At 42.0% G+C, this 12,545-nt stretch overlaps 1 protein-coding gene across 8 annotated transcripts in view; it reads left to right on the top strand.

The window, feature by feature from the left end:
* The window catches only part of cdin1 (CDAN1 interacting nuclease 1), a 72,318-nt gene that overhangs the window by 45,044 nt on the left and 14,729 nt on the right, over positions 1-12,545 (top strand). Inside the window, exon 12 of one of the 8 annotated variants that reach the window (XM_080413700.1) lies at positions 11,987-12,010. The exons of the other annotated variants lie outside the window; for them this stretch is intronic. Within the exon in view, the coding sequence (XP_080269826.1) occupies positions 11,987-11,990 (4 nt within the window). The 3' untranslated portion in view covers positions 11,991-12,010. The remainder of the gene's footprint in view (positions 1-11,986; positions 12,011-12,545) is intronic. 8 annotated transcript variants of the gene reach the window in all.

Genomic DNA, 12,545 nt, shown 5'->3' with positions numbered 1-12,545 from the left:
CGTCCACAAAAAAATGATTTATGGCAATATAATGGGACAGTATGGCTCATTTCTCCCCTGTATGAAATGGGGGTTAAGACTTTTTGGTTTGCCATTATACATCATCCGGCTTGACCACTTGGAAATTTGTTGATGTTGATGCATGTGCGCACATTGTTATTTTATGTTTCATCTTTGAGATTTTGAAGCTGCATATGATGCATTTTAGAATACTGTATGTCTACCCATAATTAATAATAAGCTGTTTCCCACACTAGAAAAGTGCATATCAATTTCAGATCAAATCTGATCTGCACAGAGAGATTATGAGAAATGTTATTAGGGTTTGTCTTTTGTTTTTGCACTTTTTCACCATGCATAATGGAAGCAAAATGGCAATTAATGTGGAAGTCATTATTCTCAGAACTCCATCCAAGTACTTGCACTACAACATTACTAATCTGCTTGCTGGCATATTGTCTAACAGCGAGATAAAAAACTGATTTATATGATGTTTTATATTAGTTGACACAGCCAGGATCAGACATCTCGAGTTCTTGGAGAACTTTTTCCAATTATTTCTGGTACTGTATGCTGTAGGTTTTACAGCTGAAATTGCATGATAATGCTGTTATGGGCTCAGGCATACTCAATCTGATTGCCTTGACATCAAATTAAATTCTTTGATGCTAGATATTGCATAATATATCCCTTTTTAATGGATATGTCCATCATTTTTGTTGAACTTCCCAAAGCAGTACAACCAGGAATGACTAATTAATACTGTAATGACTTGCTATTTTGTAGACAAGCCTTATTGAGTTCAGCTGATAATGCCTTTATCTCTGAACATGAATGAAATACTACGGCTAGACACTCTGAGATGTGAGGACAAGTTATCTTTGTGCATGGTCAGTTGCGCCAAAATTGTGTAAAACTACATTGTTTAGTCATTTATTTTCATAAACTCCAGTCTCTACTTAAAAATCATAGCGTATATACACACATATATACAATCCGTAAATATTGTGTGGAAAACGTAAAATGATATAGCAAATTATTGCTATTAATTGACAAATTAGCAATTGTACAAGTCGCAACAGACTTCATGTAAAATTCCACCAAAATTCCAAGCAGTTGTGTGTGTGTGTGTGTGTGTGTGTGTGTGTGTGTGTGTGTGTGTGTGTGTGTAATATGTGTGCAAATCTGTATATACACAGTTAATTTATTCATTTGTAACATAGAGCGGGTACAAATGTAATCAAATGGACCATTGCTGGTCAATTTGGTTACATTTATACACGCTCACATGATTTTACAGTGTGTGTGTGTATGTGTGTAGATGCTTGCAACTATACAGGTAATGTGGGACGGATGTGGTAGACCGGGTGAATGCACCCGGTAACATAAGCCATGGCAGACGCGGGGCCATCATGCAGACAGAGCAGATAGGGTATGTCACCTGAGAGAGGCTGCCCAGGGGCCGTGGCTACTGCTGATCCAATGAGGCTGGACATTACAGGGTCCCTTCCCCAAGGACGGGCACCGGCACCTCCGGGGAGGCGATGTGACACCTTCGAGACCTGTGCCATGCCACAGTGCACCTCACCCTAAAGTCAGAGATGTGAACAAGAGAAACAGACATGATGGGGGAGACTTGAGAGAGGTTTCCACATTAATATGGTGGTGTTCTCAAAGCCAGTGGTTTTCTTTCAGTAGGCTTAGATCGATTCACTAATAGGATGTATTTTGTTAAAAGTATTGGCATAAGTATTAGATTTCTTTGCGTGTCACAGTATGCCATACATTTCTCATTAGGCTCACCTGTGTTGAGTCTGAATGACCAGGCTTTTTGAGAGTCTTTGAACAATTTTTATTGTTTCATTTTTCTGTATTGTAAAGAAATCGAGGTTGTCGCTGGCTTGATTTGGCCCAGCTAACTAATTTGTAAACAAAGACATCAGCATTTTCTGGTGAAGTGTCAATGCTTGTGTCATTGTCTTCCTCCTATTTATAATGTGGTGGATACCCCCTGCCGTGCAGGAACGTGGCCTCTTTTATTGTTTCCTTTGTTATGACATCCTCCTGGTGAATATTTCGCAGCTAGAAAAATAGATATCCACAATGGAGGTTCCTCTTGGGCTTTGCAAGTGTTTCTTTTGGGTCACAGCAGCACACTGAGGTGTAAGAAGGAACTTAAAATACTAACGGCGAATGACAAGTCGGCTTGCTCTACGGATTTCATGCTTTTAAGGATGCACATTTGGGCACATTGTTTAAGGCGTCTGGGGTGTAATCCGTGCACTTCAGGTCTCCGGCAGCCCCGGGATTTAGCTCTGGCTAAGCCCCCATGTCACCTATTTATTTTAGCTGGGTTGTGTCTGTGCATTATCCAAATTTGTCATTTAACTTTGAGCCTGCTAGCAGCTTTGACACAGCCGCTGTGTGGAAACGACGAGCAGGACACAAAGCGGCACCCTGGTGATATATACCCCACCCCCCCTTTACTCCCTCCTCCCGCCAACCCACTTGCCTTCAGCACTCCGAGATGGGAGGAAAAGACGCAAGTAAACTGAGGCACGGCCATTTCTGTCTGTGCCACAAATTACTGTTTGCTGTGGAACTTTTAATTATTTAAAAAAATAATTTGTTATTTTTATTTAACTAACTTACCTTTTTTGGCAGCTTTCATGATCAGACTTGTAGAGAGTGTTTTTCTTTCCCATTCCCTTCTCTCAGTTGTACTCCCTTTCCCTCCCTTTCATTCCTTTTCTTTCTGTCTTTCTTTTTTCCTTTTAGTTGACCTTCCGGGTTTCATTCCAGGAAGAAGTCGGCAGCATTTGTCATCTTTGCGAGATCCTGTCTGCAGGCGCAGAGAGGAGTGGGCCTGGATTAGAATGTCTCTTTGTAAAACTCAATCTAACAGGAGAATTGTGATGGCTGGAATGGGTTTGAGTACACTCGGTCCTACGACCCCCCCCCCCCCACAAAAGACATTCAGGCCTGCATTGTACCCAGTGTGACGGAAGATGCGGCGTGTTATTTTCCTGACACAAAGATAGCCTTGTGACAAATAGTGTGCACACGGATGCTTACCGTACGCCAGCCCCACACATATTGCTGTCGGACATGTCCACATCTATAGAAATTTACAGAGAGATGGCTGAAGATGGGAAGATAATTATAGGGTGGTTGTTATTGTACAAAGACTGGGCTTTTTTTTACCATGCTGACTGAAACCATCTTTTTTCTTTTCTTAAAGGAGAATTTCGCCCGACGTTATTCTTACCTTTATTATGACGTTATGAGATCCTAGGACGAGTGGTACAGTACAGAAATTCCATAACCCCATAACCGATCCGCCACAGTTAAAAACCTGCGCCTATGGTCCTTTAGCGTAAGCCGCGCTTTGGCGACACTTCCGGTCGGGGCGCCGGAAGTGTCGTCAAAGCGCGGCTTACTGTAAACATCAGATCTCTCCAGAAAAAAAAACTAAACTACGCGATTTAAAGCAAGGACCATAGGCACAGGTTTTTAACTGTGGCGGATCCGTTATGGAATTTCTGTACTACTGTACGTACCACTCGTGCTAGGATATAACGTCATAATAAAGGTAAGAATAACGTCGGGCGAAATTCTCCTTTAAGACACACGCATAACGAACACCCCTACGCACACATGGTAGATGTAAAGCTACATACAAATATTTTAAAATGGGACATTTGTGTTTCGGGCATTTGTGTTTCGTGTCATGCATCTTCACAGCTGTATCACAGGACTTTAAAACCTGCCTTATTGAGGTGCTTCATAGTCCATCAGTGTTGCTGCTTGTCAAAAAGAACTGATCGCGACGCATTGTTAGCTTGCAGATCAGTTCTTTTTGACAAGCAACACCCTCGTGCGATGGATGATGACAAAGGAGTCATCAGATGATTCTTCCAATGTCCTCCCAAGCAATAAAGAAAGAAATGAACCATGAGCTTTGGGTTTGTCACAGGAAATGAAATGGGGGGGGGGGGGAACGGGTCCCTATTTAATGCCACAACCTGACTTTACAGCTAAAATATACTCGATTGAACAGAAATAAATGACTTTTGTTCTATCAACCAACATGGCTGAAACATTTTAGGTTTTAAGGAATGGCATTAAGCGTAGAGGGAATGAGTCTTTTTATTTCTCTCGGGTGAAGACGAGAGGAATGCATATTTTAGTTCTGCTTGTGCTGGCTTCATGACACAGCAAGTGTTTAACAGCTTTTTGGGGAGGATTACCTTTCCCCGGGTATTCTTGTGATTTATTGATCTATCCATTGAGGCATTAAACACACATGGTATTGTTTCCCTTCAGATAGTATCAGTCTATACATGTCAGTGTATGGTATAGGTTACTCAGTGTTTCTTGTTAGTTGTATATTTGCATCAGATTTCAGTAATTGAGCTTAAGATTTTCAGAGCTCCTTATATTTACAGTAAGTCAATGATTTTGCACATCATGCTAATCATGTGGTTACTGAGTTTATTTATTTTATATTTTAATACCATAATTTAGCATTTAGGTAATTTGATTAGCAATGCATTTGCTAGAAACGATTTAAAGTAGAATGCAGACCACACAGTATGCGTACAATGCGTTTACCAAGTGGCACAGGAGAAAACAATGCTTCATATTTCTGCCCTTGTGTTTAAAGAGCAGTGCTGTGTGGACCAGATAGTGTCGTTCTACTCACGGTCTGTGGAGGCCCATCAGTCACAGTGTGGAGCTGGGCGCTCGTGATAAGTGGTTCCTTATAGATAACCTAGACGGTAGGCTTCCTTTTATAGGCCCACTGTCCCTCACGTAACCTTGTCCTCTTTCCCGCCCACACTTTTCTCTCTTTTCCAATGATTTCAGCTTCCTGTTTGGCTTTCAAGCTCCTTTCTACAAGTTGACATCTTTTGCCAGTGTTTAAGTACTGAATGACTTACTGTACTGTGTGGACAGTGGTAATCTGGAACGCATTTGGTGCAAGCTAACAGACGTAATGTCATTCATACTGTGTACAGTACACACACAGACGTGTGTGTGTGTTCACACACCTTTCCACTGTAATGCCACAATTCAGTTACTGCATGGAATGGTTTCCATTTAATATACTTGTATATGTGTCTTGTGTGTGTTGACCTTGGGAGAAAATATGATGAAAGGCTTAGAAAGACGCTCTTTACGCTCCAACCTGAGAAAGTCAAATCCATACGTTTTCTTTCTTGTTCATAGTGGTTCCTCAATAAATCGCAATTAGTGAGCAGCCAATTTTTTTTGGGATCTGTAAATTATAACGATTATTCTAAAAACATACTAAACCAAAACAAGTATCATCTATATCTGAAGAGTAGTTATTGACATCAAGAGCAGAAATATTGTTTAGAATTTTTAACTTAAAAAGTTGTAGAGTGGGAAACCTTTTTTTTCTTTGTATTGTTTCCTCACCTTTAGATAACTGAAATTAAAAGCGGGGATAAGTTTCACAATACCCATTTCTTCAGCTTGCAATACATACTGCATCTATTTTTCCTCCAATAGCGACTGTTTTGATTGATGCACCATAAGTCAGCGTGTTTAAGGACCAGTTACAGAGTCACTCGCTTTTATGAACATTGCTTTATATTACAGTTTTATTTCACTGCAATATCCGGCTGCCAGAAAAACTGAGATAGAAGTACAAGTGAGTATTTCCTCTCTAACCCTGGCATTTGTTGAAGAGCTTCGTTGAGACCCTCTTTTCCCCATTTCTGGTTCCCATGCAGTCCTCTCCTCTCCTGTCTCTGGTTTGAGTTTCACGTCTCTCGGCGGTCTGATTGCCTGATAGCTTAAACATCTCTGCCTGCCTAGTACTCAGTGGGAGTGTGTAATCAAAGACACATGAGCAGCCGGCGTCCAAGCGCTGACCTTCTGATTTCACTCATCAATTCTGGGGGCTAATGTACAAGATCTATCAGGTCAACGCATTTGTCTCTCCATGCTGTGGCACGTATATATAAACGATTAGAATAAAAGGCACTTGGCCACTAATCTAAAAGTTCTTATGATAAATTATGCTCTCGAGCCGGGAGTCCTTGTCAGGTAATGCATATGAACATTGAGCTGCTAATTTGTTTTTGTTTCTTCTTGTTGTGTTCCATAGATGAGCGCCGTAAAACAGTCCTTTGTGACCAGGGCTTGAGGGGTTAAGAGTGGAGCAGTATGATCCGCATTCCAGCTCTGTCCGCCGTCGATGTAATGTTTCATCGTAGGCGGGAAGTTGAAACGGACGATACCCCATCCTCTTTTTTTGGACTGATGCAAGATAACAGGGGCGGACATTTTTTTTTGAACAAGTGAAACATAAACTCTGCCCAGAGTTTGGGCTTTGAGCTGCCCTCCCCCTTTGAATTGCGGCCATGGAAACGTCAAAGTAATCTATTTCTCATTTTGAGGGATAACTCCATCAGCCGGCACGTTCACACCGCGGATCTTCCCACTCCATGTCAAACCTAGAGTCTGTCTCTTCAATGACGGCTGCATGTTTTAAATGACCACCCTTATTTTTTATTATTGGCGTCTGTGTGTCATGAAGGTTAGAAGAGAGAGGGCAGAATAGAGTTGTCTGGTGAAAGGCCTCTGATAGAAAGTGCCACTTCAATTTGAGCACAGCTGCAGCTAAGCCTAGGCTGGCTTACTGTCCGGTCCCGACACTTTGCATTCGCTTCTCCTCCGACTAGAATGGATGTGAAAACTATTAACTTCAGACAGAGTTTGGCCCTGTCCATTTCTGATCCCCATGAATCGACTCCCCCCTTTCTAAGACCTTATTCATGGTTTTATCTTCCTGGTTGTGTTGTCAGAGCTCCAGTTCTGCAAGCGCTGTCTAATGCAACTTTTGAGTTTGGTTTATTTAAGTTTACAGACTCGCTGTTTTTCCTGGTTCTTTTTTGTTTTGTTTTTTTGTTATTTTTTTACTCTGGCTTGACATGAACTCTAAACAAAGCCTCTATTATGACCTAACCAAAGGTCGGTGTGACGCCGTTCATCCCTTCCAGAAAGTATTATTACATATCTGCTGTCCCTCATCATTAACTTAAATCTTATTTTGAAAACTATGTTTCTTGATTACATTTCCAGCGGAGGGGCCAGGGGACTACACCTCTCCTAATTTGGTGATGAGGGGTTTTAGCGGCTCGAGGAACCCTATCCCCTGAGCTGCTGACAGTCCTCAGCCCCCCTGAGTCCTCGCTAAGGACGGAGCTCGTGGTTAGAGAAAAGACTACTGGCTCTGTTTTGAGTAATCGTTGTGGTTTGAATTAGAAAGGGGATAAATTCTCTGAATAATGATCGCAAAACATTTTGCTTCAGCTGCCCGGGTGAAACTAAACACGCTCGCGTAAAACCTTAAACCGCTCTCCTTCTTTTTCTTTTCCCTTTTTTTTCTCTTTCCCCTCTGCCGTTTTTGTTTTCGGATCGCGGCGCTGAGTTCATGGGAAACTCGCTCCGAGGTTACCTGCGCCCCTGCGAAGAGATGGAAAAAAATGATCACGGCCACGAGAATGTTATTGCAGTTAGTTGAAATATTACTAACCTTGTCAAATGTCATTTCGAATGAGAAAGCAAACATATTTTAATCAGGGCTTTTAAAGCGGGGCTTTTCAAACCGTTGACTCTGGGAGAAAGGGGTCAGCTAATTGCAACGTTTGATGTCATGTTTGGTCTCTCTTCCCATTTTGATGCGACTGCCTGGAAACTTATACTCTCCCTCTCTCCTGCTCTCTCGCTCCCTCGCTCGCTCACTCTTGCTCTCTCTGTCACAACCACGCAGACACACACACACACACACACACACTCTGGCAAATGAAAAACTACTGAAAGGTCTTAGCATGCTCGACGCTGTAATCTTCCCAAAGTGTTTGCTTCTCCTTCCTGTCGGCCCTCCTCTCAACTTCAACCTCCAACCCCTCCCTGCATGTATCACTGACACTGAGTCTGTCCCACATGGACCTGACGCCACTGAAATGTAGGGATCGTGTTTGTGTGTGTGTGTGTGTGTGTGTGTTGTAAGTATGGTAGGTAGGTCAGTGTTTAGGGTCCAGGGTCCATCTCTCAAGACTGCTTACCAAAATATGAGCCCTGCTTTGGAACCAAAGCTAGTGGCAAAGCACTCCCACCAAGCCCTTCAACAGACATATTGTAAGCTCGATATACTTCGTCATATGACGGTGTCATTTCGGTGACACAGAAAAAGCAGACCTTACAGTAGGTCGGCTATTTTCGGCGCATGACACCGGCCGCCGTACGACGAAGAATGAATCGGGGCTTAAGCCTCCAAACACTTAGTCCCATATCTCGTTGGCTTTCATAATTACTGTTTTAACAGCAGCAGATGAGAGGGGGTGTATATACATTGTAAATTGTGTTTGACAAGGTGGGGTTAGTGGTTTTGTCGTGGCTTGTCTTTGGTTATTACTCATACTTCCTCCTGCCACAGATAAGGTCTTACTGGTGAACATACCAAGGTGAGCATTGTAGGCACAGGGCCCTTATCGCCGGCATTGATTTAGGGCAAGAACCATGTGACAGAGGTCATTGTGCAGTAAAGCTATCCATCATCCTGGTTTGATTTCTGCACAGACCTGTCTCCAGGTTGTCTACACGTAGGCAGGCCGCTCACGGGAAGCAGAGGAACCCGTGGCGTAGGGTTGGGTGGGAGGTGCATTGCGGAGGGCCGGGGACCACTGGTGGGCCACGAGAATATTGCAAGTGGGCCCCCAAATAATTTAAAATATATATATAACATTTTGATGGTAATATAGCATGTGTGTGTATATATGTATATATATATATATATAATGTAAACATTTTCTTTAAAACCTTTACCAATTTGTTTTCATTGTGATACCGATAGATAGGAATACTGTGATAGTTCCATTGATCCAAACCAAAACACTGTAATATAAACATGCCCTGAAAATGCACGTGGGCCATCCATCTGACCACTTAACACGGCAGCCTTGTCAGGTGGGTGGGGCCGCAAAACGCTTTTGAGATTTTCAAGTGGGCCCTGATCCAGAAAAGGTTGAGAACCACTGGTATAGGGCATAGCAGTGGCGGCCATTTCCTGGTTCCACTTCAAAATACTCAATGCATTTTTCCCATTGACATTTCCAAAAATATTTATATCAATTCATTTAAGCCTAGAATCAAGCCATCCAGGGTCCTGGTGAATCATGACCATTAAACATTTTTTTCTGTGATTTTTATTTTATTTTATATTTAATTATATGATATACTATATTTAATAAATACCCTTTGTTTTGCCGTTTTCAAAAAAGTTTTCACCAGGACCCTGGGTGGCTTGATTCTAGGCTTAAATTAATTGATATAAATATTTTTGGAAATGTCAATGGGAATGTGGAACCAGGAAATGGCCGCCACTGCTATGCCCTATATTCTGTAGAACTGCAATGCTAACAGTGTGTTTGGAGATGACACTCAATGATTACCGCGTTGACTGGTGTTTTAAATTTGATTCAAACTTGTGGCTGTAACGTGTGTTTTGTTGGACCCTCTAATTACTATAGGGATCCATATTTTATTTGTCTCACAGAATAAGGTTTGCCATATTTTTATAAATCATCCATGATCTACAGATACAATGAGCGGCATAATATGATTTCCCTGATAGCAGACCTAATTGATTTTTTTTTATAAAAAAAATGTTTCCACAGTTTATTTAGCTGCATAACTCTGCATGTGTTCCACAGACTTCCAGATATATTAGAGCCATTCACATTTTCCTCCATTTTAAATTCAAGGTGCTTGTTAACCTTGTCGTAAATAAATGTACAATCATAAACAGAAAAGATGAGTATTTTCCCCTGTGCTGGGATATTTTCTCGGATGTCTGAAGATGGGTATTTATTGCTGTTAATGTTGCTCATGGCCTTCTGGGCCAGTCTTGTAACTTTTGGCTTAATGGTTGTATTTTCCCTGGCAATCGTATTGGGGAAATCATACTTTCAAATATGCTATGATTCATAATATTGATTTGTCATGTAGGTTATTTATTGCTCTATTTCCAGAACTTCTGCAGAAGTTGGAAACTGCCAGATATTCCCATAGAGCGATTGTGTTTAAACGGTTGTGAAATCATTGCGCTGAGCACCGAGGAGAAAGGTATTCCTGGAGAGTGTAATGGCTCCTGTTTTGTTTTGCTGAAATAGCTACCTAGCATAATGTCTAGCTCACTCCAGCCCTTCAGAAGATAGCTTAAGTAATTACACTTCAGTCTGTAATCAAACCTGTGTCAGGTCGTCTGAGAACCTGGATTTGTCCGATGGATTTCTGTTAAATACAAGGGCAGCTTAAAACATTTTTATGGTTCTCTCCTCAAATTATAGTTTTCCCCTCCTCAAGCCCCTCTAAAATGTGTCACATCCCATTACACAAATTTGGATATGCTAAATTAGCGAAGAGAGTGCTTACGCTATGAATACGTTGGCCTTTTTTTCTTTATTTTCTTTTTTTTCTTTCTGTGCGCAGAGGGTAAGCATGTTGGGGGTTGGGGTGCCGTTAACTCTAAAAAGTTGTCTTGAATTTTCTCCCCTCGGAAGATGATGTGTTTTTGCAATTCAAATATTTGCTCAGTCTCCTCTCCATTGCAAAGCCCCTTTGAAGCGGGAGAGTTCTATCAGGACCAATGACAGTGTGAGTGTGCAGCGTGACAGCGCAAGAGGCAGCTCCGGACTATTTCTAACTGCATATTTAAATAGCAAGGAAATCAAAAATCTAAAATGTATGCAAATGATGGCATGTTTTGCATGCTGATATTTTTATGATTTGGAGGGCTTGCATATTCAGGTAGTGTTCAGTACGTGCCTGGCTTTAGCAACATTAATCAGAATTACTTTATGTGCTCGCCGCATCCTTGATCTCCTTCTAAACAAACATTTCTGGGGGCGGAGGGCCTGCAATTTGGCACATTTACTTTTGATGAAAGGCTTGGTTAATGTTTTTTATGGTCCATTTTAAGTGAAAGACATACTTTGGGCCTCGGGCTTTAAAGGGAAAGCGGGAAAAGTGAACACTCTGAAGTCTGAATACTTTTGCCTTTTAATCTGATTATTCCTCTGCTACACATGAAGGATGGGCCCTGCCACCTGATTGCTTTGAGATGCATCATCATAGCTAAATCTGGGGTTCCCTTATATAGCGGGGGTGTGCTTCTTTGGAATTCAATAGAAATAATCTACGTATTTACTTTATTGAGTGAATGCACAATGGCATGTGTGGGTGATGCTGGGAAGGCATCCATGTTCATTTAATCTCCAGCTGTGCATTCAGCATGAAGAGCATTAAACCTGAAGACCGAGCCCTGCAAATGGGCCGTAAGCCTGCCTCGCCTCCTTAAGGTACAGAAAATATAAAATAATTAATGGAATTGTCATCTCGTTGAGCAGCCCTTGCACTCTGCACCCTGTAATTCCAACCTATTTCTCCCCCTTCCCCTCGCCACAAATTTTCTCTTTTTTTCCTAAACAGCAATTAATCTCATTTTTAGTCCAATTTCCACCCCTCTCCTAGAGTCAGAGCAAGTCCCCTGTTTTGTTCCTATTTGGCTTGGTTCCTCTGCATAGTCATTAAGGGCCCAATTAATGTCACCCTTTAGCTGAAGAGTGCTCATTTTTATTGGGGAGCTGACAGTCGCCGCCATGAGTGCCGCAGTGTAATATGCATTAATTGCCCCGTAACACTGGTAATTACCAGTTCTTCAAGCCTCTCGGTAAACTGTCATGCCCAGACACGACTGCTTTGAAATAGATTACTCATTAGGGGGACCTGCCCTGTTTTCCAATGGGGGCTCGCTGGGTTGGCATAAAAAAGGAAGAAAAATCTGCTGCTTGAACAAATAGTTGCCAAGAGCAATTTCCTATTACAACTTCTCAGTGACAGCTTTTCTCACTCTTTTTTTCCCCCTTTTTCTTTTTTTGTGTCTCCTCAGATGACATTCCACCCGTCAGTTGAGGTGAGGGTCAGTATAGCGGAGACAGAGGCCCGTCACAGATCTTGTTGATAGCGGCTGGTTTGCTTTACCACAGGTTGACTCCTTATAAGAACACCTGCTCTGGGGATTTGTCCCGTTAGGGATATTCCCTTGGTTTCTGCAGAATTCCCCTTCCGTGAATATATTTTTGTCTTCTGTGCCATTGCACAACATTGCCCTTAACTGCATAAGCCTTACAGTACTGTATATCCTTCGTCATACGAAAATGTGCAAAAAAAAAGCTCGACAAGCTCCCAACGCATTGTGATGCGAGTCATGCTACGCTTTGTGAGCTAGGTCTGCTATTTACCTAAAATGGGGACACCTGGGTTAATGTGGTTAATGCTTAGAGAGCAGAGCATTGTAAGTCAAGATCAAGTCAATGTTGGTGTTTGATCTGGGGCATTCTGGCCCTCTGTACATAACATCAAGGCAGTGTTGATGTTATGAATTCTTGTTCAAATATTGATGCTGACCTTGCCTATGTCTTGTGTGCGCAAGCTGTGGATTCCCTGTG

The sequence above is a fragment of the Gymnoscopelus braueri genome (assembly GCF_963280865.1).
Source record: "Gymnoscopelus braueri genome assembly, chromosome: 19".
NCBI lineage: Eukaryota > Metazoa > Chordata > Actinopteri > Myctophiformes > Myctophidae > Gymnoscopelus > Gymnoscopelus braueri.
This window is presented reverse-complemented; position numbering and strand designations above follow the sequence as displayed.